General features: G+C 56.9%; 9 protein-coding genes across 9 annotated transcripts; 4 read left to right on the top strand and 5 right to left on the bottom strand.

Moving 5' to 3' along the window:
- Nucleotides 1–179: 179 nt before the first annotated feature.
- LTHEOB_858 (Helicase) lies at nt 180–4,965 on the top strand (the record flags this gene model as incomplete). The annotated part of the gene is made up of 6 exons (XM_035518072.1): nt 180–915; nt 1,139–1,702; nt 1,829–1,847; nt 1,908–2,713; nt 2,789–2,900; nt 2,952–4,965. 6 exons carry the CDS (start codon nt 180–182, stop codon nt 4,963–4,965), a joined length of 4,251 nt encoding a protein of 1,416 aa, XP_035369617.1.
- Nucleotides 4,966–5,541: 576 nt separating this feature from the next.
- LTHEOB_859 (Hepatocellular carcinoma-associated antigen 59) lies at nt 5,542–6,853 on the bottom strand (the record flags this gene model as incomplete). The annotated part of the gene is made up of 3 exons (XM_035518083.1): nt 5,542–5,834; nt 5,909–6,273; nt 6,375–6,853. The coding sequence occupies 3 exons, from the start codon at nt 6,851–6,853 to the stop codon at nt 5,542–5,544; spliced, it is 1,137 nt and encodes a 378-aa protein (XP_035369618.1).
- A 1,371-nt stretch (nt 6,854–8,224) lies between these two features.
- LTHEOB_860 (Zinc finger phd-type protein) lies at nt 8,225–11,825 on the bottom strand (the record flags this gene model as incomplete). The annotated part of the gene is made up of 7 exons (XM_035518095.1): nt 8,225–8,377; nt 8,438–8,645; nt 8,701–9,201; nt 9,257–9,588; nt 9,775–9,865; nt 10,074–11,686; nt 11,754–11,825. The coding sequence occupies 7 exons, from the start codon at nt 11,823–11,825 to the stop codon at nt 8,225–8,227; spliced, it is 2,970 nt and encodes a 989-aa protein (XP_035369619.1).
- An 852-nt stretch (nt 11,826–12,677) lies between these two features.
- On the bottom strand, nt 12,678–14,653 carry LTHEOB_861 (Curved DNA-binding protein; the record flags this gene model as incomplete). Its single annotated transcript, XM_035518106.1, has 4 exons — nt 12,678–12,901; nt 13,443–14,360; nt 14,429–14,512; nt 14,632–14,653. The coding sequence occupies 4 exons, from the start codon at nt 14,651–14,653 to the stop codon at nt 12,678–12,680; spliced, it is 1,248 nt and encodes a 415-aa protein (XP_035369620.1).
- Nucleotides 14,654–15,037: 384 nt separating this feature from the next.
- On the top strand, nt 15,038–15,964 carry LTHEOB_862 (Endonuclease exonuclease phosphatase; the record flags this gene model as incomplete). Its single annotated transcript, XM_035518117.1, has 1 exon — nt 15,038–15,964. The coding sequence occupies one exon, from the start codon at nt 15,038–15,040 to the stop codon at nt 15,962–15,964; it is 927 nt and encodes a 308-aa protein (XP_035369621.1).
- Nucleotides 15,965–17,169: 1,205 nt separating this feature from the next.
- On the bottom strand, nt 17,170–18,342 carry LTHEOB_863 (uncharacterized protein; the record flags this gene model as incomplete). Its single annotated transcript, XM_035518128.1, has 3 exons — nt 17,170–17,607; nt 17,658–18,199; nt 18,279–18,342. The coding sequence occupies 3 exons, from the start codon at nt 18,340–18,342 to the stop codon at nt 17,170–17,172; spliced, it is 1,044 nt and encodes a 347-aa protein (XP_035369622.1).
- Nucleotides 18,343–18,572: 230 nt separating this feature from the next.
- On the top strand, nt 18,573–20,181 carry LTHEOB_864 (DNA primase small subunit; the record flags this gene model as incomplete). Its single annotated transcript, XM_035518139.1, has 4 exons — nt 18,573–18,751; nt 18,804–18,998; nt 19,051–19,497; nt 19,554–20,181. 4 exons carry the CDS (start codon nt 18,573–18,575, stop codon nt 20,179–20,181), a joined length of 1,449 nt encoding a protein of 482 aa, XP_035369623.1.
- Nucleotides 20,182–22,185: 2,004 nt separating this feature from the next.
- Nucleotides 22,186–23,199, top strand: LTHEOB_865 (C6 zinc finger domain-containing protein; the record flags this gene model as incomplete). Its single annotated transcript, XM_035518150.1, has 1 exon — nt 22,186–23,199. The coding sequence occupies one exon, from the start codon at nt 22,186–22,188 to the stop codon at nt 23,197–23,199; it is 1,014 nt and encodes a 337-aa protein (XP_035369624.1).
- Nucleotides 23,200–24,592: 1,393 nt separating this feature from the next.
- Nucleotides 24,593–26,113, bottom strand: LTHEOB_866 (Translation initiation protein; the record flags this gene model as incomplete). The annotated part of the gene is made up of 1 exon (XM_035518161.1): nt 24,593–26,113. The coding sequence occupies one exon, from the start codon at nt 26,111–26,113 to the stop codon at nt 24,593–24,595; it is 1,521 nt and encodes a 506-aa protein (XP_035369625.1).
- Nucleotides 26,114–26,812: the final 699 nt, after the last annotated feature.

The raw sequence follows: 26,812 nt of genomic DNA on the forward strand, positions 1-26,812 counted from the left end.
GGGGTTTGCTGCGCGGAGGAGGTGCGCGGGTACAGTGGGTGGTCAGATTTACGCGGGTGCAGATCTTGAGGGCCGGACGATGACATCGCCGCGTCCATGCGCCCAAACCGGCCACCACCACCTCGCCCACGGCCACGCTCCACTCTGCCAATTCCTCCACCGCCATCCCCGTCCCCAGCATGGCGCCCAAGAAGAAGAAGAAGCCCGCCGCCAACCCCGCACGCGCCGTCGCCACCACCTCTATCGCGAGCAAGCCCAAGGTCGACAAGAAGCTCGACTCCGCCGACGCCTCCGAAACGGGCAGTGCAGCCACGCCCGCCACCCCCGCGACGCCTGGCGATGCTGCACCCTCGCCCGCCGGCGCCGCCCCTGCGCCCAGAGAGCTGCACCAGCTCAGCCCGGAGGAGCTCGAGCAGCAGCTGGAGCGCAACGAGCTACAGCTCTTGGTCGAGAAGCACGCCCAAAAGGTCCGCAAGGAGTCCTCGCGCCACATCACTAGGGTCCAGACAGATCGCCGTGTCCTTCGCACCCAGGCCCAGTATCTGCCCACTCGCGAGTGGCTGCCGGGTGATCTCACCACCCAGATTTTGGATCTTATTAAGGACGAGATAAACGAAGACTTTTCTTCCCCGGAACACAAGTACTCCATCCGCAGTCTCTCCGAGGAAGATGTAATTCTCCGTCTGTGGACCCTTAGCCAGACTCTGGCCGACATGGGCTTTTCCAAGGATAGAGTCCGCCAGATGCTGGTTCTCATATGCCGGAATCCGCCGCCCTTAGATGCCAATACGCCTATTTGGGGTCTTCAGGAAAGTTTAGAATGGTTTGCCGTAAATTGCCCTCCGGATGAACTCCCGCCTTATGAAAGCCAAGCCCTACCGCCCGCGATTGATACCAGTAGCTCTTCGAGGTCTAGTAAGTCTTACCATCTCTGCTTTCGTCCCCTCTGCGTCAAGCCTTTCTGTACGTTACTGGAAACCGCACGTATCTTGGAGTTGGACATCACCATGCCGGTTATCGATAGGCGCCCTTGCCGGGTGAACGTAATTCCAGCAGTTGCTTTTTCCCTAGGCTCTATCCCGGGATCCGTTGAGACAGGGAACCCCAGGTGACAGTCCACTGACAGTGGCCTGCTCAGATTCTCCAAAACGCTCAGAGACTCCAGCTTCTGATCGGGCTCCTGCGTCTAGAACAAAGCCGGTTCCGACCCAACAAGAAACCGATAGTCCCGCTCCATCTGAAGAAGATTTTGATGTCAGTGATCTCGACAGCGATATGGAACCGGACCAGTTGCTCGAGACTTATATTAACGCCAAATCTCGCCTCTTCCAACTTAATCCCGACCTCGTTGCTACGGTTAATTCTCGTTCGAAATCTACTAAGAAGTCTCGCGGCGCCCCGAAGACAGCCCCACTGTCTGGGGGTGCGTTGAAACTTCAGAAGAAGATCCAACAGATCGAATCGGATGCTTTATTTGATCAGCGTGAGGCCGATGAGAAATGGGCATCCAAGCGCGTAGAATTGGCGCGGGAAGCACCCGGTAGACCAAAACGCCTTAAGGAGACTAAAATCGCAGAGTCGGAGAGTCTAGCAGAGCCGGAATCCAATGCCGCAAGCGCTGCCGACGACATCATGCAACAAGCTGCTCTGGCTGGTGATGTTTTAGCACAAAACGCAGACGATGATGATGGCCTCCTCGGCGGTATGTTCACGGCCGAACCGGGAAACAGCCAGCCTTTAGAAACGAATGGTTCCACCGGTGACTCTGTAACGGCTACCATACGTGATTTTGGTAAATCCACCGGCATGAATCCACGCAGGATATTAGAAGAAGCTTGTCGCGCAAGGTTCGTCTTCTCCATCCAGTTGTACTTTTCCCATCAATGATTTGCTCACCCCGTTCACAGAGACTCCGGGGCGCGTCTGACCTACAAGCACGTCTCGCCCACCACGTACTCAAGCCGCCATTCAGTAACAATTACTTGGACGAAAGACCAAGAACCTATTGACGCTTCGGCTATCCCCGATATTATTTGCGAGGTTGGGCCAAGGTCTGCCACCTTTACTATGATCAAAGTGGCAACTCCAGGAACCCAACAGAGTGAGGCCTACGTTTCGGTCGTTGCTCTCTTTCTAGTTTTCTCTGTTTCTTCGAAAGAGGAAAAGGTTTACATGAGGCTTCCGCCGACTTGGAGGGATCTTTGGGCAGAATTCTCCGAGACGCAGAAGAACATAACTGACGAAAAGGATCGGGAGATGGTTAAGGACCTTCGTGGCATCGTCCAGGAAACGCTTGAAAGGGAGGACGAAGACGGCGTCATACTGATGAATGGCTTCAAGAAACGCGGCAAAGGCGTGGGAGACGGTAATGGAGAGTCGAATCTCCCGATACGCAGCAACGAGGTCTCCGAAGAGGATGCCGAGCGTTTGAAGGAGATGTGGCATCGTAAGACATCCACCCCGTCCTATCAGCGGATGCTTGCCATCCGGTCTCAACTTCCCATGGCGCATTTCCGCGAGGCTGCGCTCTCGGCCGTCGAGCGGAACCAAGTCGTCATTCTCTGCGGTGAAACCGGTTGTGGCAAGAGTACTCAGCTACCCGCGTTCGTCCTCGAACACGAGCTGTCCAATGGTCGTCCCTGCAAAGTTTACTGCACCGAACCTCGCCGTATCTCTGCCATTTCTCTGGCGCAGCGTGTCAGCGAAGAGTTGGGTGAGAATAAAAACGACGTTGGCACTTCTCGATCCCTGGTTGGCTATGCCATCCGCCTCGAGTCCCACATAGCAGCATCGACGCGTTTGGTTTATGCCACCGTTGGAATAGTCCTGCGTATGCTCGAATCCTCCAAAGGGTTGGACGACGTCACGCATCTCGTGATCGACGAAGTCCACGAGCGGAGGTAAGTGCTAAAGCCCGACTCAAAGACGCACGAGCTGATTGACTTTCACAGCATTGACACTGATTTCTTGCTCATCGTTCTTCGAGCGTTGATGGTTCGTCGGCCTGAGCTGAAGGTGATCCTCATGAGTGCCACTGTTGATGCAGATCGCTTCTCAAAATACTTGGACGGCGCTCCAATCGTCACTGTTCCCGGCCGCACTTTTCCTGTACAAACAAAGTTCTTGGAAGACGCCATCGAGTTGACGCACTACGACGTCAAAACGCAGAAGAATTCTTATGCGGATCAGGAAGCCGCCGACGACGATGATGATAGTTCTGACGGCAACAAGTCCGGGACTGCAGGAAACCTCCAAGGCTACAGCGTCGCAACTCGGAACGCTCTCAAGGAATACGACGAGTACAGGATTGATTACGAACTCATCATTCGCTTGGTCGAGAGGGTGGCGTACGATCCTAACTACACGCAGTACAGCAAGGCGATCCTAATTTTCCTCCCTGGAATCGCGGAGATCCGGCAACTGAACGACATGCTCGTCGGCCACGAGTCGTTTGCTAAGGACTGGCTCGTGTACCCGCTGCATTCCACCATCGCGAGCGAGGACCAGCAGGCTGCCTTCCTGGTCCCACCGCCCGGAGTGCGTAAGATTGTGCTCGCTACCAACATCGCAGAAACCGGCATCACCATCCCGGACATCACCTGCGTGGTCGATACGGGAAAGCACAAGGAGATGAGATTCGACGAAAGGAGGCAGTTGTCCCGTCTTATTCAGTCATTCATCTCTCGCGCCAACGCCAAGCAGCGGAGAGGAAGAGCGGGTCGTGTTCAAGAAGGCCTTTGCTTCCATTTGTTCACAAAATACCGACACGACGAACTTATGGCCGAGCAGCAGACGCCAGAAATGCTCCGTCTTTCGCTACAAGACCTCGTCATGCGCGTCAAGATATGCAAACTCGGTGAAATCGAGCCCACTTTGTCGCAAGCTTTGGATCCTCCGTCGACCAAGAACATCAGGAGAGCGATTGACGCTCTGATTGAGGTGGATGCTCTGACCGCAAGCGAGGAGCTGACGCCCTTGGGGAGGCAGATGGCGAAGCTCCCTCTCGACGCAAATCTCGGAAAACTCGCGCTTCTTGCGAGCATATTTGGTTGCGTCGACGTGGCCATCACCATCGCCGCCATCCTCTCCTCCAAAGACCCGTTTCTCACCCCCTTCGGCCAGAGACAGCGCGCAGACCTAGCGCGTCTGGCCTTCAGACGCGGCGATTCCGACCTCCTCACCGCGTACAATGCCTATGCAACGTGGCGCAAAGTGTGCACGACGCCTGGGCAATCCGAGTTCCAGTTCTGCCAAAAGAACTTCCTCAGCCGGCAGAACCTGGCCAACATCGAGGACCTCAAGTCGCAGCTCCTCAGCTCCCTCGCCGACGCCAACTTCGTCGCCCTCACGCCCGACGAGCGCCACGCCCTTAGCCGCTACCGCCCCTCGTCACGCAGCCGCAGCTTCGTCCCGGTGCTCGGGTCCGCCAACGCCAATAACCAGAACGACCTCCTCATCGCCGCCGTCATCGCCTGGTCCTTCTACCCCAAGCTCCTCACCCGCGACGGCAAAGGCTGGCGCAACGTCGCCAGCAACCAGTCCGTCTCGCTTGCGCCCACGTCGGTCAACAAGCAGCCGCCGCCCGGCACCTCGCTGCGCTACCTCTCGTACTACCACATCATGCAGTCGGGCGCCAGCAAGCTCTACAACGCGCACTCCACGTCCGTCGCGCACGACGTGCCGCTCGCCCTCTTCGCCGGCGCGGGCGACGCTGATGCGCGCCTGCATGCCGGCGTCGTCGCGCTGGACGGCAACCGCCTGCGCTTCGCCGTCAAGGACTGGAAGACGTGCCTGGTCGTCAAGGTGCTGCGCCAGCGCGTCCGCGACCTCATCAACGCCCTGTTGCGGAAGCCGGGCCCGCAGACGCTGAACAGGCGGCAAGCCAGGTGGTTGGAGCTGTTCTTGAAGGTCTTCGATCGCGAAGGCAGGGATAGGGACACTGGAAGTGCGGTCAGGAAGGGATGAAGGGAGAAAAGGAAAGCGGTTGTGCGGTTGGGCGTTGTCAAGGTTTGGAGCATTCTTGTTCCCCCTCCCTCTGTACATTTGAGGTGGGGTAGTAGCTCCGTCCTTTCGTGTTCATCCGGTATTGTCATCTTTTTGGGCAGGGAAATGGGCCGAGGGAAACAATTAGAGGTCCAGATGGCATTCTTTTCTTCTAACGATAAGTGTACAAGTGTTCTCCTCAAGCACATATACGGAGAGTATACAGTGCTAGCACCTTAGAGCATGTAGGCAACGGAAAAGAAAATGGGATCATTCAGAGAAGTTTACAAATGCACCAAGGAGCATAGGAATGTATTCGGATGCTTGAAATTCATGCTCTTCTTGCCGGTCATACCATGATAACGAGGATAGTAAGATCGATAGCACTAATACCTGTTTTCCCCTGATAGCATAGGCACTTGTCTTTCTTTCCTCAAAAACCATGGTGCCCTTTTTTTTTTCTTGTTTCGTCGTAAAAGTTCGTATCCACCAAATGCAATGTTCCCATAATCTAGTCACACCCCAATCATTTGTTCTGCCCAAGTTGCATTCTCTTCTTCATTTCTTTTTCTGCTTCTCCTCAGCCGCCCTCATTGCTGCGCGGGCGCTGCGACTACCACCCAACTTCGGGCCCTTGGGTCGCTCGTCTGCGGCCTTGCCCTTGGCGGCGCTGCTGGCCGGCGGCCGGCGGTTGTGGCGCGTCTGAACGGCCTCCATGAAGTCGCGGCGGAACTGCTCGACGATGCGGTCGTCGGCGGCGCCTTCTTCGGCGTCCTTCTGCTGCTGCTCTTGCTGTGCTCGATCGTCGTACATTTCGACTGCAGGGTTGTGATAGAAGGCGTACGGATTAGCTGTATTCATGAGAGAAGGATAGCAGCTTCCTGTCTCATATCGAGGGATAAAATAAAGGGGATGATGAACTCACGTCGGCTCTCCTTCAGGATCTCTTCCACCAACTTGTCCCGTCTGATGTCCTCGCTCGTCCTCCTCTTCCTGCCCCTTCTGCCCTTAGGCTGCATCTCCTGCTCCAGCAATTCTCCGTTCTGCAGTCGCCTCGTCGCCTCCTCCGTGCGCTCGATATTCCTCTGCACGGCTTCAGGGCCCAAGTCAATCTCCATCAGCTTTCCCATACCGGCTGGCTGCCTCTGACGAGATCCGTTCGATGGGAAAGAGGGTGCCGCGGAGCTTGGCTGCTGTTGAGAATATGTAGCATCCGTGGCCGCTTCTGCAGCCGCTGCACGACGCTCGCCCTCACGCATCTCAGCCATCTTGGAATCTATATAAGCCATCCTTGAAACATTAGCAGCCAATTCAAAGACTCGACCAACCATCCCTCTCTTTTTTCTTCGAAACCCGCCGGGAGAGTGGACCAAACAGAGGGGACCACTCACATGTGCTTGTCCAACGTATCCACAACCATGCCCGTCTGCGGCGCAAACTCTTTCGCAACCACCACTTCGGCCTGTTGCTGTTCCGCCGCTGCACCGCTGACCGGAGGCGCGAGCGCAGAAGTAGTGACCTCGGAGCCTCCACTCGGCTTGCCACTACCCGATGATGAGAACTCAACACCCAGTCCCCGCGCCTTCTGCTTGCGTGCACGGCGCAGGATCTCCGCGACGGACAGCTGCCCGCCTTCCTCGTTGTTCGTCGGAGCATGCTCGGCGGTCGATGACGTAGTAGCAGGATCGGCGGCGTCGGAGGTCGAGGGCGCGGAAGCGGAGATGGCGGAGGTTGTGGCGGCAAGAGGGGCGCCGCTGACGGTTGCGTTCAGGGCGAGCGGCTGCCCTTCATTGTTGTGGTCATCGTCTTCGTCGAGGCGTTTGCGATACACTTTCTGGCGCTTGCGCGCGCGAAAGTTGGCTTCGGCCATGGGGTCCGATAGAGGAAGAGTGACACGAATGGCGCGTAGAAGGATGAACAGTCGTTGAGGATGGTCGTGGGTATCGCGGGCTTGGTTGCGATTCTTAAATCATGCTCTGGGCAGGGATGCAAGTTGCGTCGCGGGGCGAGAGCTTTGAGAGCGCGAATTGGATCTGATGCTTGGGACTCGACATGCGGTGATTTCCCGTGGGTCTTGAGAGTCGCGCAGCTCTGGTGAGCGCAGACGCGGAGCAAGAAGGGAGCAGACCCCGAGGGTGGTGGTTGGTTGGAATGGAAGAAGCTTGATGCGAAGGCGGCGAGCGGAGGTTCTGGCGGGCTGCAGGGAAGCGTGCAGGATGATGTGACGCACGTCCGATAAACTTGACCCACCGTCACGTGCAAGGACCGCCTCGGCGACATCACCCCTTGTCGTCTGGGGAAAAGATACCGGGGTCACCACTGGGCAGTAACCTTGATGGCTGCCAGCACGCACAGCAGCTTCCTGCCCACATGAGAGGCTCGCTATCCGCACACAGACTACACTGCATTTTTGCACGCTATTTACGTCCCCCAGCCTGCCGCCTGCTACCAGGCCCATCATCCACGCATTCCACCCGCTTTTCGCCTAAGCGCCGCGCTGTAATACAAAGTAGGAATTTCTGACCGGTGCTCCTGCTCCACTGGTCCGCCCTGCTATCTCACCCTCCGAAACGCTCGGGACTTTCCGTCAAAGAATGCTCAACTCTTTTTTTCCTACACGCCTCCTCCATTCTTCTGTTGAGCCAAACGCTGAAATCACTGGTCTTACCAATCATGCCAATTTGTTCGATGGTTCCACCCCCATGCCGCATAGTCATGGTCGGCTGGAGTGGGGAAATCAGATGCAGAAATAGAAACGCCAGATGCATGCTCGAATGGACCACGCCGGACGAGAATAAAGCACCGCCGTAAAAGCGCAGTGCTCGTGCAGGGAAATAGACGCGCAGCAGTGCCCGAAGGAATCGAGGACACGTGTCGCCAGTGTGGGTATGCTGTCTCTACATGTGTAAAGCCGCGATACGAAACCCACGCGGAGAACATTGTTGTATGGGAGGGGGAAGACGGGAATGCAGAGGACAATCGTGGATGGTGATGTGCCGTGTATACCACACCCGCGACTCTTCTAAGAAAAGCCGCTGAGTCGAGATTAGTAAAGGTTAAAGGGGAACCGGGTAAGCGCAGCCGAGCTGGTACTCTGGGCCGGTAGGGATAGCTCAAGCCAGAGGCTGTGCCGCCCCCCGAACACCCGATTCAATAGAAAGTTGCGCGCCGTGTGCCGCAGCAGAAAAGGTCGCCAGCAAAGGCTGGCGCCACACGTGTGCGATCGGCCTGCTGAGAGCGCTCAGACGCTCCCGTTGGTAACGCCGAGTCTGCGGCGAATAAGCTCCTGCAGGGCCAGAAGCTGCCGCCTTTCCTCGTCTCCGGGCGGCTCCATCGCCAGCGGTGCCTTCTCAGCGCCAGTCATACTGTCGACTACTTCGTCGGGGGATTCGCCCTGGAGCGTTTTGTGTCAGTGCTGACGTCATCAAATTTTCTCAGACATGGGGGCTCTTACGTTCAGGCTGTAGATGAGCGTCTGCACCGCGTCGCCGCCGAGCTCGAGGTCGGATTCTCGGTTGGCAAGCTGCACGAGGTTGACAGCAGCACGCCGGTCGGTAGGGTTGGCGCGGCTGAACCCACGGTCGTACGCCGTTGGCTGGGTCGAGACTCCGCCGGGGAAACCGGTTCGTTGAGCGCGGATGGCCTCGTCGTCCATGCGCATTCTGGAAAAGGTCAGCGGCTTGTCTTGGAGAGCAACGGGTGGCGGAGGTGACTCACTTCTTGACCTTGGATATGAAGTCCAGCTTGATGCCTTTGACCGGAAGGCGGTAGACGACGCCGTCTTCGTCGTCGTTGGATTCGAACTCCTTCTCGCTATCGCTGCTCTCGTCGGCGACCTCGATGATGCCGTTGTTTCTGAAGCCACGCCTCATGTTGACGTCGACGATGTTGGGGTTCTTGGGTTTGCGGATCCGGAAGATCCGCGTGCTGCCGAGAGCGCTGGACACAGTGGGCTCAATGGCGCGAAGGTCCCGGTCGATGTGACGCGGGCACTTCCAAACATTACGGTGCCTGCTGTTGAAAGGGATGGGTGGGGGATTCGCCATGGGCGGGTCAAGGCAGTCCAGGTGCCAGTTAGCATTGCAGATATCGCACTGGATGATCTGCTGCTTGTTAAGCGAAGACTTGCCGCACTGCACGCAAAGAATAGCGTTGCCCTTCGTGTCGAGCAGCCTGGTGTTGTCGGGCACTTCGTCCCAGCCGCCACGGCCCTTGTTGCTGCCTGATGTTAGCAGCGGCTCCGCAATGGTGAGCAATCACAAGAAAAACTTACAGGGGCTTCGTCGCTTGCACCTCCTCGTACGCGCCCTCCTTGTCTGCACGCACACCTTCGAAATGATCTTGGATGCGCTTGGGCAGAGCGAAGACGGTGGGGTTGCGCTTGTTGATGGTGGCCATCAGAGGGCCGAACAAGCTGAACGGGACCGACTCTCTCAACGCGCTGTTGCTCTTCGCCGCACACAGGTGGCAAAGCCACTTTTCGTCAGGAGTGTCTTCGAGCGGCGGGTCGCAGCAAGTCAGGTGGAAGGCCTTGTCGCAACCATCGCAGCAGAGGAGCAGGCCAGAGAAGCCACAAGCTGAACAAAAGTCATCGTTTTCGGAGCGCTGGAACTCTGTCAGAGGCGGTGAAGGAGGCAGACGCGATGAAACGGGTATGGATAATGAAGTAGGCTTGTGGAAATGCATCGTGACTGATGGGGGGAAAGGTGTGGTGGATGGCGGTGGAAAGAGCTCGAAGAGGTAAAGGGTGCGAGGGCTAGTGGGAGGGTTGGCGGAGATTTGGTCACTTACCGCGTCGTTGTCATCGTAGCCGATCGGGGATTCCATTCCGCCACTCGCACGAGCAACGCCCGCGACACCACCCGTCCTATTCTTGATCGGCCTAAAATGCAAACCGGGGCGTTAGCGACGCTCATCACTTGCTCCAAGCATTTGGCACTCTTCACAATCCCCCTGCCCGACCCGCCTCGAGTGGCTCGATGGCAATGTGAAACAAGCAGGAGCCAAGAAACACGTGTAGATGAAGCTGCGGGAAGCGCCAAGGCATGGCCGGCGCCCCAGGCATCAAACGTTGCATGGGGAGAACTTACGAATGCTTTGTGCGAGCCGACGTCTTTTGCCTCTTTGACGGCCTGTCGTTGCCGTCTGCGTTGAGGTTAGGCGTGGTAGCACGCGTGGCAGGTCCGGATCCATGTGGCGGGAACCCTTCTGAGAGGGGTGACGCGGCACTGCTGCTTGCTTGAAGGGCCGACTTCTTGAGCAGACCGTTGGTGAGCTTCAGCTTCTGCTTCTTGGGCGGAGGCAGCACGGGAGACCCGTTGTTGAGCGCGGGGATATCTGCCGATGAGAGTTCAGGTCTGATGTTGCTGACGGGGATGTTTCTGTTGAAGGATGCGACGTCCTTGAACGCCTCGCTGTACTTGCGGCGCTTTGCTTGCAACTCTTCGTCTTCAGACTCGGTCAAGCCGGCATCGTCGGGAGAGCGCTTGCTGGCGGCGCTGCCGCCGGCCTTTTTGGGGAGCGGCTTCTTCGTCCTAATGCCCAGCTTGCTGGCGCCGTTCGTGGAAGGCCCTGCCGTCGACGGCCTGGTGATGGCGGGGTCCTCCAGCACGTCAGGGGGTGGGCCTGCAGCGATACTCTCATCGACTGAACTTAGAGATGAAATGGAGGATATACTAGCCCGTCTCGAGCGGGGGGAATGCACGGCGGACGACGTCAGGCCGTTGGCGCCGACCCCCATGTCGGCCGCTGTGGGCTCCTTCGGAGGAGTGACGGCACGTTCGGAGGGCAGTTCCTCGGGAGCTGGAGATTGGATCGCGGAAGACGGGTGGATGGTGGTCGACTTTGCCGGGGATGAAGGCGAGGGTGACTGCGCGGATTGCGAGGGCGTCAAAGCGAGGCCGTTGGCACCACGCGAAATGCGCGCGCGCTTTGGGCTTCTCTCAATACTCTCTTCCTCCTGATCCTGCGGGGGCGCCTTTCGCGCGCGCTTTACGTAGCGGTCGAATTCGGCCTGCTTCTCCTTCGTGGGGGCTCTGCCGTTGTGTTTCGCAACGTAACTGAGGAGCTCAGAGAGACCCTTGTCGTTCTTGCTCTGTTGAGAGAGACGTCTTAGCACAGTGCCGATCTTCGTGTGGCCGGTAGTTTCAACCTTCGCTAGAGCGCCGCGAAGAGCCTTCTCGACGCCCATAGAAATGCCGACGTTGGCGTGCTCCTCCACAAATGGCGACGGCGAGCGGTTATCGGGAGTGCTCGGGGCTGCGGTTGGGCGGACCGAACCCACTGGCGTCTCGCTCTTGGAGCCACGCTTCGAGGCCTTGGCCTTCTTGCTCTTCTTCTTCTTGCCTGCGGGCGTGTAGTCATCATCCTCCTCTTCATCCCTGTTGGGGGGTATTACGGGCACATAGTCCTGGGGGTTCCTGTCCCGGTCCTCCGCCTGTTGTGTGCCGTCGACGTCGGGCGTGTCGCGCGAATCCTCAGCTCCAGACAGCTGGCCGTTCTTGCCCGCCACAGAGCGACGGAGGCCATCAACCCTGGACCTCGCCCTGTCCTTTGCCGTAGGCTTCACGCCCAGCGGCTGCATGGTCGTGAGGACACCCTGCCTTTCGAAGCCGACATCCTCGAAGCTGGGCGCAGGAGGCTTGAGCGGAGGCTCGATCCAGCTGTCGAGCGATGACTGACCCTTCTCTTTCGGCGGGGCAACCTGGGGCGCAGGGGAGTTGGTCGCATGGGAGCCGTCCGGGCTGGAGGCATTCGTCCGAGCGTGGGACCTGCGCGAAGGCCTTGACGGAGGCATGGTGCAAATCGGCTGCAGGAGCGCGATCCTGCTCGAGGGTTAGCATGGGCTCGCAAAATGAAGGGATAAGGGACCTACGACGCGTCTGCGAGCCGAATGGGGTGGTTGCGCGTGAGGGCGGCGCACGCGTTGTGTGCGGCGGCGGAGATGTCAAGACGAAGAGGACGGCTCGCGAAGGAAACCAAAGCGCGGCCGGAGGTCCCTCGGACAGCTTGGGACTATTCCTCTGCGCACCCCTTGTTCCGCCTCGCTGCCACGAAAACACGAGAAATGAAAAGAATTGACTCTGAGAAAAAAAGAGAAGGTTGGATCAAGAAAAGGAGGCTCTCGGAATTTTTTTCTTTTTTGCTCCGGCGGAAGGTGAGGTCGTGACGATGCCGGCGCGGAGGTGCGAGCCTTCGCCGCTAGAGCACGCTCTCTCGCTGGGCTTCGCTGTCAGCCAGGGGTGTTGCAAACACAACTGTCGGGGGAGATTCTGCACGGGCGATGCGAGAGGGGCGTGTGTGGGTGTGTTTGTGTGTGCGAAGCTGCCGGGGTGGAGGGTGGAGGGTTGAAGAAGTTTGGAAGGGCTGTGGCGGGCGGCAAGGCAAATATGGACTGTCCACAATAGCCATTCGCCTACTATTATTGACTTCGCTGCACCCTCTCACCTTCACTCTGCCCGTGACTCATTGCGTTTCCAAACTTTTTGCTATTGTTTCCTGCTCGTTGGAGCTGCTAGTGCTATTCATAATCCTGCTCGTTGCCACTCTCCCGTCACAAGCATGCGCGCCGGCATACCTTTGGATGGCTTCACCAAGGCATTGCCCAAGACAAAGTAGCGCCACGCTTCCGCGACCTTGTTGCACCGGTCATACCATAAATCGACGTACACAAGGAGTCGGTTTGCTGCTTACTCCTACTCCTCCGCAGAAGACTCGCCCTCCTCCTCCTCCTTGCTGTCCTTCTTGGCGGTCTTCTTCTTCTTCTTCTTGTTCTTGGGCTTGGCAGTCGTGGCCTTTGCAATGGGCTGCTCGAGGATCTTAAGGATCTCCTCATCGGTGATCTTCTTGTCCGTCTTCAGCTTCTCAACATCGGGGCTCTGGGGCGCCGCCAGACGGGTGATGCCGTTCTTGGTGATAGCTATGATTCCAGTCAGCGCCTCTAGTCGAGCAGCTAGTGTCTCAAATAAACAATGTAACAGAGTGACAGAACCCTGAAAGCAATCCCGGGGTGGAGCGGCTGTTTTGACCAAAAGGCCCCCTCTTTGTGCCTGCAAATGACGCGAGTACAGGGTGGGCGCCGACACCAAGCCTTACGGAGACCTGCCAATCCCATGCAGAGAGATGAAGCAGCTCTCCGGAAGCTTCCGCCAAGTTTGCAACAAACGAGCAGACGGGCGAATACTTCGGCTTCCCGATGCAGCTGAACCTTCCGTTGAAATGCCCGTTGAACCAGCCGTGTCGAAGGCGGCAAATTATTTTACGTCCCGGCTATTGTGCACGTTTTGCAATGGGCATCTCTCGGGTGTCTTCGAATCACCTTGACGTGGTTCCAAAAGTCGAGGTCGGCAGGTCCCGAGAGCTCGACTTCCTTTTCCAGGTCTCTTCTTGAGGAGTTCGGTGACGGTGTGCCGCGAGCATGGGTCTCAGAGTGCGAGACGAAAGAAAGGTGATCAACTTACCGATGGTGGACAGGACCCTGGCGACAGCCTCGTTGTCCTTGTCGCCAACAACCTCGTACGCGCGGACGACGCCGCCGCGGACGCACTCGACAATACCAACCTTACCGGCGCGCTCGTCCTCAAGCTGGCGCAAGCTGAAGGGGAAGTTGCCAAACTTCTTCACAATCTCGGACAGGGTGGCCCTGGAGCTGGGGCGCTTGAGACCGTAGGTGGTGTTGGTGCGGCGGTGAAGGGTGGTGCGGTCGGTCAGAGTCTTAACCTTGCCGGAGCCCAAGCTGACGCCAACTTCGACGCCCCAAACATCGCCGACCTCGGGGGTGCCGTCACCTCTGACACCCTCGCCCGGAGCGAGGATGATCTTCTTCTCGCCCTCGATCTCTGACCGGCCGAAGACCCACGAGGTGGTGCTCTCGACCAGGCTGCAGTCGTAGCTCTTGACGACCTTCTCGAGCAGCTGGGTCATCTGGGCCTGGGTGTAAGGCCTCTGGGCTTGGGCCTTCTTCTTCTCTTCCTCGGTGCCGGAAGCGAGAATGCCGGGCGGCAACATGAGCCTCAGGAGGAGCTCGTTTGCATAGTGGGTAGCAAGCAGAAGGTCGGCCTGGCGGCTGGGGATGACATCGTCCTTGTGCTCATGGGAGGGAATGATGATGGTGTCGCAGACAATGGTTCCCAGGTTGTCAATCTGAGCACCCAGCTGGATCTTGATGACATCGCCAGGCTTCAGAGTGCGCTCGGCCTCCTCAGTGTCGGACTTGAGCGGGGTGTAAGGCGTGACGTAGGACGAGGGCGAGACGGTAGTGGGGTGCGCGATGCCCTTGGGGATCTTCTTGCCCTTGTAGACGGTAGCGACCTTCTCTTCCAGCAGCTTGTCGCCGCGCTCGCAGATGTCAACGATCTTGGCACCCTCGATGCACCATCCTGTGGGCGGCGTCAGTTGTGGGGTGATCGCCAGGAACAGCCCTAGCACGGCAGCAGAGAGAGCGCACCCGTGACAGTCTCAAGAACGGCCTGGGAAATCTTGGCAGCCTCCTTGTACTTGGTGAGGGTATCGGGGTTGTTGAGCGTGTAGTCTACGGGCGTGTCAGCGCGAGCGCGAAGCATTTGGAGCTGGCCGTCGAGAGCTGTGCTGTGCTATGACGTAGAGCGCAACGGCAGCACCAGCGCCGGGCGGCAGCGATTGGACGCATACCAATCTCAGTTGATTCGGCCATGGTGGGCGGCGGCAGACGGCGAGGGAGTGGAAGGGTGTAGGAGGTGTGGGATTGCAAGAGAGCGACCAGCCGCGCAGCGAGAGGTGTTTGACGAGCGAGAGCCCCTCTGCACACAGACCACAAACGATTTCGCATGGTGGGGTCGCTTAAGTCATCGCTCGCTCGGGCCCGTCCCCCCCGCCTCCCAGCATCCCGTCCTCCAGCCATCCGAATTTAGGCCCCGGCGTCCTGCACCACCATGTGATACGACAGTTCAATAATATTGACTGACCCCGCCTGCCGTCCCGGGCGTCGAGCGACATGGGTTTCTGGGAGTATTTGAGCTGGCAGAAGCCCCAGCCTGCGCTGGGCGCCGGTAGCAATCAACAGCACTCATTGTCCGTCATGAAGACTCTCTACGCCGCTCTGCCGCTGCGGATTCTGACCCATAACATTCGCTATGCGACCACGAGTCCCTTTGAGGGAGAAGAGCTGTGGCCGGTGAGAGCCCCACGGCTGCTCAACGAGCTGCGCTTCCACACCATCTACAACCAGGAGGCTTTCATCGGCCTGCAGGAGGTCCTTCACAACCAGCTGACCGACATCATGACTGGCTTGAACGGCGCCGCTTCCTCCGGTGGGGACTACATCCAGGTTGACCCGACCCCGCAGCCGGATGCGGCTGAATGGGCCTACCTTGGCGTCGGCCGCGACGATGGCAAAGAAGCCGGCGAGTACTCACCCATTCTCTACCGTCCCGCCGTCTGGGACGTCGAAGATTACCAGTACTTTTGGCTTTCCGAGACTCCCAACGTTCCTTCGCTTGGCTGGGATGCCAGCAGCATTCGAATCGTCACTATTGGTCGCTTCCGTCACCGCGACAGCAGCAAACGTGTCCTGATGCTGAACACTCATCTTGATGACGCGGGCTCGGTCTCCAGGCAGAAATCCGCAGAGCTGATCACCAACTACATTAACGACTATCTCAGCAAATACGCCAATGGAACCACGCTTCCAGTCATTCTCACCGGCGATTTCAACAGCGAGCCAACCGGCGAAGCGTACCAGTACTTCAGCAACCCGCCTTCTGTGGTTAGAGACATTAGAGACAGCGTCCCGGAGGAATTGTGGTATGGAAATAATCTCACATTCACGGGTTTCAGTTCGGCAGACGGGCCATCCAAGCGCATTGATTTCATCTTCGCTGGGCCGTGGAAGAACTCGACATCAGCCGTTACTGCCTACAGGGGATACGCCGTGCTTGCAAACAAATTCGATGACGGCGTCTACATTAGTGATCACAGGGCTGTTGTTGGGGATCTCGAGGTGTAACTATGGACGAAATTTGGGCACGACGCTCGACGATAATCCCAGTATTGTGCCTAAACCATCGGACACTGACCCTCCGTTGTCGCAATCTCGTTGGTCAGCTCTCATGCCAAGAGCTGGAGAGCGTATTGACTCTGTGTGAACCTAAAACCATACGATTGCAATGTCTATCTATTTCTAGGGGTAGGCGCCGTCAAGCAAAGCGCTGAGAGATGTAGTCTGCACTCCGACTTGCTTGAGTTATTTAGTTCAGTCGAATGTGAGTCTTCCCTACTGGCAGTCTCTCCATTAGACGCACAGGTGTCAGCTAGATCTTTTGTAGATGATGAAACGAAACATAAGCAGGGGGTGAATGTTCTGGTGGAAGGGATATCCATCTCAGGATCTCCAAACTCTGTCCGCGACATCCCTTGGTCAAACTTAGCTTACTTTGTTCTTAACAGCTCGTGACTCGAAGTACGGCTGGGAGACACATAAAACGAGACATACTACGGATTCCGCCACGACTGTGGTAAGCCTAGATCGTTTGCTCTCGGTTCCTAGACAGTACCGGTAACTCTAATATTGTGACGTAGAAAGCACCTGTCGTTTTGACCGTTGCCGATAGCGACCTGCACGTTGTAACTGTGGTCTGCACATTAGATTGTTTTAATACGTGACCAGGCTATTAATACCCGAACGCAGCAGTTCATACTTTGATCTTCAATTAATCTGGAGTCTATGGAAATCAATGTGGCACATAGGAGTCACATTATTACATGCAAAATACCAAAATTATAAAGCGGTTTCAGTGAGACTTGTTGCCACCAAGATTCCCCGCGGGCAGTACATTCTGAGAGATCACACGCTTCGGGATGACCGTTTAGCAGATCTAATAATCTGTCCGCACGGTGCTTTTCTCGGAGCATTCGACTCTACGGTGCATCCATCCCCATATTAAATATTTAGTATAATGCGGTTCACGATAGGGGAGTGGCCCTCGTAACACTTTATCGTGAAGCTACTCTGTCGTTCTCTTTGCTATGCCATCTCCTATGAAGGTACTCATTTGTCACTTGTCGCTTGCGAGGCGATGAACTAGCGAGACCTGCCGCCGGCAACGCGAAAGATACGGTGTAAATTTAGGTAGCAAGACGAAAGCAAAACTACGAGTAACATACGAGTCCATCCCACGTGTCAACTACCACCACTCAGATACGGTTGGCTATTCAACGGAACATATCCGTGATCGACTTCTGTTTTCCTTTAGACTTTGATTGTGGAGAGTGCAACTCTTCCACCTTTCTCTTCGCAGCCGAGCCCTCACTCTTGAGCAAATCCGTACTCGAATAAAGGCTTGCGGGCAGATTGTACTCATTCCCAGAGTCGAGCTGCAGATGAGTGTACGCGTCCATCTTGTACCAGATTTTCGGTGCGTCGTCTCTGTCAGACGCTAGGCCGATGTCTACCAGCGCCAGAAGAACACGGCGGACGTCGCTCACGTCAAAACAATCCCGAGTGTAAATGATAATCACGCCGTATGCGTCTTTCTTGTTTATGCTTTTGGTCGACACCTTCGCGGTGGGACCGAGCCGGTTTGCAAGCACGGCGAGGCAGACTTGCTTCCAAAGCCTCGGTATGTCGTCCCAGGTGGGAAAGATCAGCCACTGGGTTGCAAATTAGCATGAACATGAGGCTTGGGTTGGATAGTAGTGACCTTGCCGCACACGACATGCGTCTCGCGAGCCAGCTCTGCTATCTGTTGCTTGAGCTTCTGCCGATCTTTGATCAACTTGCTTGTGATGGCACCCTTTCTCATGCTTGGGTTTTTCTTCTCAAGATCTTCTCTCTTCTTGCGATAGTCTTCGAGCAAGCGGCTACCTGATTCCATCAAGGCCTGGTAATCGGGATCCTGCTTGGAATGAGCTGATTGGTACGGATTGTCCACCCAGAACCAAGGGATACCGCTTTCTTCCAGTACGGTCGTGTCGGGTGGGCAGCGCTTCAAAAACTCCGAGACAGTTTCCGATGGTTGGTACCAAAGAGGATCGCCCTCGTTCGGGTAAGCGAGCTCGCCCGACTCTCCGCTCGCAGTAGCAGAGCCATCTTCCTCGGTACCTTTCAGCGTCGAGGGAGGACGCTTAGCAGCACGTGCTTTGTAGGCGACTGTTGCCAAGCGGTTTTCATGGGTGGACCAGTACTCTGACACATTGAATAAATCGCTGCGCTTCTCCAGAGTGTTGACGGTCTCATCGTCTCCTATCGCAAAGCAATTGTCAGAGCACGTTATGCGAGACTCGGTCAGCAACAGCCAGCAGCTGTTCTGAAGCTGCATTACCATAAAAGCTTGATTCGTCGGATATCCAGCCTTCACCTGACACCAATGCCTCCGTGGGTGGCATCTTGGCGGCGCACAATCTCTCTGGGCGGCATTCCAGAGACACTTTGGTCGCCGTGGTTTCATCTGGTGGAACGTGAAATGGCGGAGCTCGAGTCGTCCAGGGTGTCGTGCACGGGCCTCTACTGACGCGCGACGCGACACGCGCTCGCGTCTTCCCTCCACTGACTGCGCGCAAGGCCGATCGCATCTCCCCAGCTGCGGTCAGCAAAACACCAGAAAAGCACACCCACAATGCCGCATTCAGTCACTCCCGGGTCTTCACAGGGCGAGGACGTCGATCTCCCGGATGCTCCGGCGACCAATGAGCAGACTTCAGGCTTGGAAGATGACAAGAAGGCGTTGGAAGAGATGATGGATGCGGAGGATTCGGACGAAGAATTCTCGTCGTCAGCAGCACCGCAGGAGACAGTGTAGGCTTCGTCGTGGCAAAAGCGGGGTTAAGCAACACTGATGGTTTTACAGCAACCCTGCGTCCGCCGGCTACTCGGACCCGGAAATTATGCGCGCTTTCTACCAGCGCTTGTTTCCATTCAGACACCTCTTTCAATGGTTGAACCATTCGCCTTCTCCGTCGACAGACTTCGCCCACCGCGAGTTCGCGTTCACGTTGCCAAACGATGCATACCTCAGATACCAATCATTCCCGAGCGCAGATCTGTACGAGCGGCTGTCGTAATATACAACGGGGGCAGGCTGACCTGCTGTGTAGGTTTCGGAAGCAATGCGTGCAGATGCTCCCATCACGTTTCGAAATCGGACCGGTGTACTCCCACAATCCGCGAGAACGCAAGTCCCTACGCAAGGCGACTGCCTTCAAGCCTATTTCCAAAGAGCTCGTCTTCGATATTGATATGACGGATTACGACGAGATCAGAACGTGCTGCACGGGTGCCAACATCTGCCATCGGTGCTGGTCATTCATCACTATGGCGATCAAAGTGGTGGATGTCGCGCTCAGGGAAGACTTTGGATTCAAACACGTTCTCTGGGTGTATTCCGGACGTCGTGGCGCTCACGCTTGGGTGTGCGACAAGCGCGCGAGGGACATGGATGACCAGAAGAGGAGAGCGATCGCGGGCTACCTGGAGCTGCTGAAGGGGGGCGACCAAGGCGGAAAGAAGGTGAACGCGAAGAGACCGCTACATCCCCATCTCGAGTGCGTCCCCAGTCGTTTCGCTCGATTCCGGCCGTTTCCACTGACACGGGCAACAGGCGAAGTCTCAGGATCCTGCGGGCGCATTTCCAGACGAACATTCTCCTAGAGCAAGACCCTTGGGCGTCGCCCGAGAAGTCGGCCCGCCTTCTTTCACTCATCCCTGACAAGCAGCTCGCGGCCGCCCTGCAGAAGAAATGGGACTCGGCACCATCACGGCCTTCGTCTCAGAAGTGGGCTGACATAGACGCGCTCGCTGCTTCTGGCGCATCGAGCACGCTCGACCCGAAAGCGCTGAAAGAAGCCAAACAAGATATCCTGCTCGAGTACACGTATCCACGGCTCGACGCGGAGGTGTCCAAGAAGTTGAACCATTTGCTGAAATCACCGTTTGTCATTCATCCCGGCACAGGCCGGGTCTGCGTGCCCATCGACACTCGGGTCGTCGAGGAATTCGATCCACTCGGAGTGCCCACCGTCACGCAGCTATTGAGCGAGATCGACGAGTGGAGCCGGGCGAACGCAGGCGCAATGGAAACGGACGACGCGGCCAAGAAGATGCCGGATTGGGAAAAGACGAGGCTGCGACCTTACGTCGAGTTCTTCCGGGGGTTCGTCACCGGGCTGATCAAGGACGAGACGGCCGGCAAGAGAGGACGGGAGGAGGCGGACGGCATGGACTTCTGAGGCGATGCGAGGTGCAGTGAATCAGCCAGGTTTGGTTAATGAGTAGGGGACTGTGCTCGTGTGCGCGGCCGGGGGGTGCTCGCTGTTTTGGATTTTACTGCAGATCTATGGGTCTTAGGACGGGGTCACGGCATCATTGGTTTTGGAAAGGCGTCTACGGACCGGAGATAGGGTTAAGCTGGTGGATCTCCATGGAAGCAATGATTCAGGCCAGTCTTCCGGACTGCTGCTACCCGTGCCCGGGCAGGGCGGCAGAAGCGGGCTTGGGCGGCGGCGCGGGGGCCGGCGCATTCTACCAGACGAAGCTGAAGTGCAATTTTTGCTGCAGGCGAGCGAAGCAGGGTTCAGAGGTGGTAGTGATAATCAGGTGGTCGGGCTTCCCCATCCAGGCTGATGAATGCGAAAGCGAAGTTTTGCGCAATGGCCAACCTGCCAATGAGAGGGGCACCCGGCGGGCAAGCCAGCCCTTGTTGACGGCACCGTCATTGCGGACGCCCACGGGGCGTACCGCGGCGCGGGAAAGGCCGTCTGGGATAACCGTTCGTGCAAGCCGAGTGCGTGTGAAGAAGCGCAATCTGCGGTGTGTACCTTTTAAAGACGGGCGCGCCCCGAGGCGTCGCAGCGTCCTGCCGGCCTCCAGCGTCCCTCCAACCGCCCGGCGAGGAAGTCCCATCACGGCCAAAACACGGTGCTGCGCGTCGCAGAGGTGAGCTGGCCGCGGCTGTACTACTGATGTGTTTTGTGTTTTTCCTCGTTGCAGGCAGGGCTGGCAGCCTGCGCGGGTGCCTGGCCGGCGTCGACCCAGCAGACCGTAGCAGCACCCCTCGTTGTCGGTGAGCGCGGCGGCGGGCAGGGCAAGGCGTCTCATGCGACGTCGCTGATGCGGCTGTTGTGCCGCGCTGGCCCGGCCATATGTAAAGGACGTGGTGTTCGCTGTTCTCGGCAGCCGGCCAGGGCCAAGCGTCGAGGATGGGATAACGGGCAGCAAACCTACCTAGCCGAACGAATGTGGCACTGTCATTAGGCGCTCCAACAACAGCGACTCCCTTCTCACCCGGCGGAGCAGCGCACCGGCAGCGGGCCGCCTCCCATCGACTCCGCCGACCCAGCAGCAGCGGCCCAGCGCCATTCCGACCATCGACTCGTCCGCGCCAGCAAGCTCACGGCCGCCGGCGCTGGAGCGAAAATGCCTCGCTTAGGTAGGGGGAAAAGGGTGGCGGCCGCGGCTGTTCACGGCGCCTTTTGACCTTCGCGTAACGCGTTGACAGTCTCGAGCAGGGCACAAGAAGAGCCGAAACGGATGTGTGCAGTGCAAGCGGCGGCGCGTAAAGGTTGGTGTTGTTGGCCGTCCATCTTCTCCCACCTCCGGCGTCTCCAGCATCGTACGACGCGCTTGAGAGCTGCCGCTGATGCCCCCGGTGCCTCCAGTGCGACGAGCAGCGGCCCTGTAATCACTGCGCCAGGCACGGCGTCGAGTGCAGTCTCACCCTGCAGGATGCCCCTCCCCCGCCGCTGCCCCAGGCTTCGTCGTCCACTTCCCATGCCTCTGGCGACAGCCCCACGACCTCCGGCACTCAGAGCATCGTCTTCTCGAATGTAAGTCCTTCCAGCCTTTGCCCGCGCCCGCTCCGCTGGCCTGCGGCCGGCAGCGTGTCCAGGCCGCGCCCTTGAGCTGGCCTTTCTCGCGCCCATCAATGTCTTCACGAGCGCGCCTCCCTGGCTCGGATATAATTCATTATTCCCGGCTTTTTCTCTCGCTCGTACTCGCACCCGCGCTTTTGCGCCGAGGCATCCTTCCGCCTCACCAACCACAGGGACCAGACCATCTCAATGCGCAGCCAGGGTGAAGAGCGACTGACGCCATATACATAGCAGTCGGACCGGGAGCGACTAAAGTCGATACCATCCAGCAGCAAATCGCAATCGTCAGAGTCCAGCAAGAATGACACGCCTGTACTCAACTGGCCAAGCCAGCAACCGGCCTCGGACCAGAATCCGTTCAACATGCTGTCGCGCGCCATCCACGAGCGTGATATAATGGGCCGCTTCACTGACAGCGTTGCCGTCATGGACTGGCAGCGCGACTTGCAGCTGCTCCATCATTTTTCGACGTACACCGCTTTGACCATGTCCGAAATGGACAGCATACGTCGATGCTACCAGGTCTCGTACCCACGTGTGGGCTACGCGAGCAAAGCCGTCATGCACGGCATCCTTGGCGTGGCCGCCCTGCATCTTGCCCATCTTTATCTGGACCAGCGTGCCAAGTGGCTCGTCATTTCCACCAACCACCAGAACCGGGCCATCAGCGGATTCCGCCTGACGCTACCGACCATCACGCCGGAGAATTGTGACGAGCTGTACACTCTGTCTAGCTTGACGGTAATGCTGCGCTGTGCTTCGCTGCCGTTCCCGTCAGATCCCCGCCTCTCGGATCCAATCGACGACACCTGTGAAGTCTTCATGCTCATGCGAGGTGTCAATGAGATCTTGAAAACATCCTACGTCTGGGTCGCCCAGGGCCCCATCTCGGCCATGCTCGTCCCTGAAAGATTAGGGCCCTTTATTCCTTTTGAATCGACCGACTTGCTCCCGCTCGACGATCTCGGCATTCAGGATCGTTTCGATACGCTCAAGGCCATCGCACTGCACGACTCTTTCGACCCGGCCATTCGTAGAACATTATTGCAATCAGTTGCCGCTCTGAGCAACTGTTTCCGCCAAATCATGGTTCAACCACCCGACCGCGAGCCTGGTCTTCTCCTCATCTGGCCCATCCGCATTTTCCCGGAATTCATCTTTCTCATCCGCCAGAGGCATCCGGCAGCGCTGATATTCCTCGCTCACTGGTGCATCGTCTTCCACAACCATTCCAATTTCTGGTGGCTGGGTGACCGTGGGCAGCGTTGTGTGCAAGCAATCGCCGAGCAAATAGATCCAGAATGGAGAGATTACCTTCACTGGCCACTGGATTACATTGCTGACGAGAGCAACGTCGGTAAACCAGGCGTCGTTTGAGGCTGGCGCTTTTGGATGAGCCCAGAATCGCTGGCACTGTTCCTCGGAAACTCATTGATATCCCCATCACGACCTACAATCCACATTTCAAATCAAGTATTTCGGCTCGCGAGGAAGAGAAAGTGATCAAGGAAGGAAAACAGAAAGGGGGGAGCAAGGCGCCAGTAAGCAAAAACACAGACTCTTCCTAGTGAAGAGTCCGCAAAACATCCCTCTATGAAGTCTATTAGCAGGCCGAGGGCGTATTTTTGCGATCTGGTGGTGCCCGGATCAATTGGCATGGCAGAGAGATGAAAGCACAAGTTAAACTCAGGGTCCTCCGCGCCGAATTGGACTATGCTAGTAACAACACGGCGGATAACCAAGGAACTGCAGGTATATCATGGTAAAACCCAGGACTACGAAAAGCGGATGCTTGGCATTCAGCAGCCGCAATCGATCCGTACTTGTCACAGAGGCAGCCAACAAAGGAGAATGGCTACGCTTAAGGGCGTAGAATCCGTTGCATGAGAGGATTTGTCTTGATTGATGTTTTCAACCTTCAAGAGGCAATTTTCTCAAAGGTGTCGTTGTCATTTCCAGTCCTCCAACAGAAAGGACGGAAGAACATGCAATGACCGGCTGCAATATCAAAACGCCCGCGTCTAGCTCTTGCACCACACTACTTTCACCGCATCACTCGGCAGAATCAACCAGGATGGAACAAATGAAACGGGAGTTTAGCCAGACGACCACAAGGAATCCACTGCTAACACTATCGACTCTATGCGCTGGGTCGAACTAGCTGGACCGTGCATTTCCAAACTCTACACTGTCTGATTTCATTTTCAAAGGAAACAAATTTCTAGAGGCTCACTGAGCATGCCTCTGAAGTTCAGGGTTAAATATCAGGTTAATCATAGGAGCAGGCCAGTGAAGAAGGGCCTCAAAAAAAATCAATATGTACGACTCAAAATATCGACACCATCGTTCTCTACATAATTCCAACACTCATGTCCGGATGTGAATGTATAATTCTTAATTTCACATGGACGTCCGGATAATAGCTTCAGCTGCCCACAGGCGTCGAATTCTTCCTGCTAATTTTCGGCTCCAGTACCCCTTTATACGCAGGTAGGAGGTAGGGTTAACATCAGCGTTTCTCAAAGCACTCGTTCCTCTAGTAAGAATTAACATGTCTACATGACTTACTCAAAGGCAGACAAATCTCCTCTCTCATTTAGGAAATCGTGATCGCATTAATCTTGTACTTTTACTCCACGTCTTCTCAAAGGTTTCCTGATCTATCATTCTATCCAAAGATGATTTCGCTTTTTTTTTTTGGGACACTTCACGAATGACAACTCCTGAGATAATTTCACGGGTATAGCATCGAACAACATCTCAACGCCCATCATGATCCCTTGACCTCCACCTCCGCCGCTTTGCGTAGCCGATTCATCACAGCGGCCGCCACGTCTCCCTCCCTCTCGTCGATGCCTTCGACAAGGATGACGTCGACTTCCTTTCTATCCAGCTCTCGCAGCGCCGAGAAGAGGCCCCGCGCAATCTCTTTGGTCTCGGCGCCGAGGTTGACCTCCCAGATCTCCCGCTCGGCGTCCTCCGCTGCGACTAGCCGTTGCGGCTTAGGCACGGGGCGGATGGTGAGCGTATCGAGCATTTTGGAAATACCCAAATGCTGGCTGTGTTTCGTACCGTTTGTGGCGGGCGCTGCGCTCTTCTGATCTGCTTCTTGCTCCTTCGGCTCCTCCGTTTCATCGTCCTTCTGCTGCTGCGCAAGCGGCAGGCCACAGCCCTTTGACCACTTCTTCGTCCTGATCGTGCCCACCCTCTTGTAACCCTCTACAGAATTCTTGTTCGGCACGCCTGTGCCCGCCTCGAACAGCACTACCCTCGCCTTTGGCGAATAGTGCCGATACTTCATCCCCGGAGCGCGCGGCGCTTCCTTCTTCCTCTTCTTCGCCACCGGCTCTCCCGTCTCCTCCTCCTCCTTTCCCTCACCCTTCTCCGCGCCATTACCCATCTCAGCCTTGTCCTTGTAGGCCACGCCCACGTTCTCCCAGCCCTCGCACTGCCTCAACTCGTCAATGCTTACGCCGCCGGGCCGCAGGATGACCGGCGTGTCGCCGCTGACGCCATCGACGACGGTGCTCTCGACGCCGACGTCGCAGGGGCCGCCGTCCAGGATGGTGGCGATGCGGCCGCGCAGGTCGTGGGCGACGTGCTCAGCGGCGGTCGGGCTAGGCTTGGTGCTCGCGTTGGCCGAGGGCGCGGCCAAGGGCCGATCCGCGAGGCGGATGAGCAGCAGCGCAATCAGCGAGCCGGGCATGCGCGCCCCGAACGTCGACAGGCCGGCCGTGACCTCGGGCGCGAGCGGCGTGGACGAGGGCGCGTCGGGCAGCGGCAGGATCAAGGTGAGCGGGCCCGGCCAGAAGCGCCGGATGAGGGGGTGGTAGATTTTGGGTATCAGGTCCGCGGGGTTCTTTTTGTCGTCATCGGCGGCGGGGGAGGGGGAAGAAGGGCGCAGGAGGGAGCCCAATTGGTGCAGCGAGGCGACGTGCACGATCAGCGGGTTGTCGGCCGGCCGCTGCTTGGCCGCGTAGATGCCGCGCACGGCGGAGCTGTTGGTTGCATCGGCGCCCAGCCCGTACACCGTTTCCGTAGGGAAGCCGACGGGGAGGCTGCCGTCTTGCAGCTCTGCGGCCGCCTGCTGCAGGCGCGCGATGTCGGCGCCGGACGTGGCCCACGAGATGTCCCAGTCTTCTAGCAACGCGTCCGGATCGGGGTGCGAGAGAGTGATTGTGCCAAGCTTGGAGGCATCAACCGGCAGGATGCTGGTTTCGCAGGGCATGGTGGTAGTGGCGGCGGTGGTGCAAGACGTGGTTACGTTCTCGGTGGCAGCTGGCGCGCTCATGATGGCGATATTTGCGGCGAATGCTGCGGTGCGCAGAGGCGCAGGGCTACGGATGAGGCGTGCGAGAGGCGTGGCTGTCCTGAAGAAGCAGGCATTGGGAAAGGTGGGCATGTGGTTGTGTGCATCTAGAATTATATTTTTTGAGTCAGCTAGGACCGGAGTTGTTTTGCGCGCGTGGTCGGAAGTCCGCGGCGGGAACATCGGGCCGATTCACACGTCATAGGTAGGTAGGTTGATAGGTCGCTTTCTCCCCACTCGTGACTCTGATTTTACTCAAAAACCGTGCGGCGAATATCAAGCTGGAGAGGTTCATTGGGGTCGCATATATAAGGCCTTCCGACAATATACAGACATCTGCACACAATATCGGAAGCCTAAATAATAACAAGAGTGTCGAAGATTTATCTCTTACTCAACCGTTGAAAGAATTGAAAAAAAAAAAAAAGAACAGCTGTTGCTTTCTTAAAATTGCTCTTCTTATTCCTCCAAAATCTTTCAAATAGAAGAAAAAAGAAATTTGTAGTAGACTATTGAAAGTCTATATTACTTATTTCTTAGTTACTTACTCTTATTATCGTATTAAATATTATTGATGAGAGAAAGGTAGTTGTATTTAGACTTAATTTTGTTAGAAAAAGAAATCTAAGCTAACAATTAGATTCCCTCTTTCTTTTCTTTAGAATTCTTATAAACCGTTAG

This window comes from Lasiodiplodia theobromae (assembly GCF_012971845.1).
Source record: "Lasiodiplodia theobromae strain AM2As chromosome Unknown scaffold_2, whole genome shotgun sequence".
Lineage (NCBI taxonomy): Eukaryota > Fungi > Ascomycota > Dothideomycetes > Botryosphaeriales > Botryosphaeriaceae > Lasiodiplodia > Lasiodiplodia theobromae.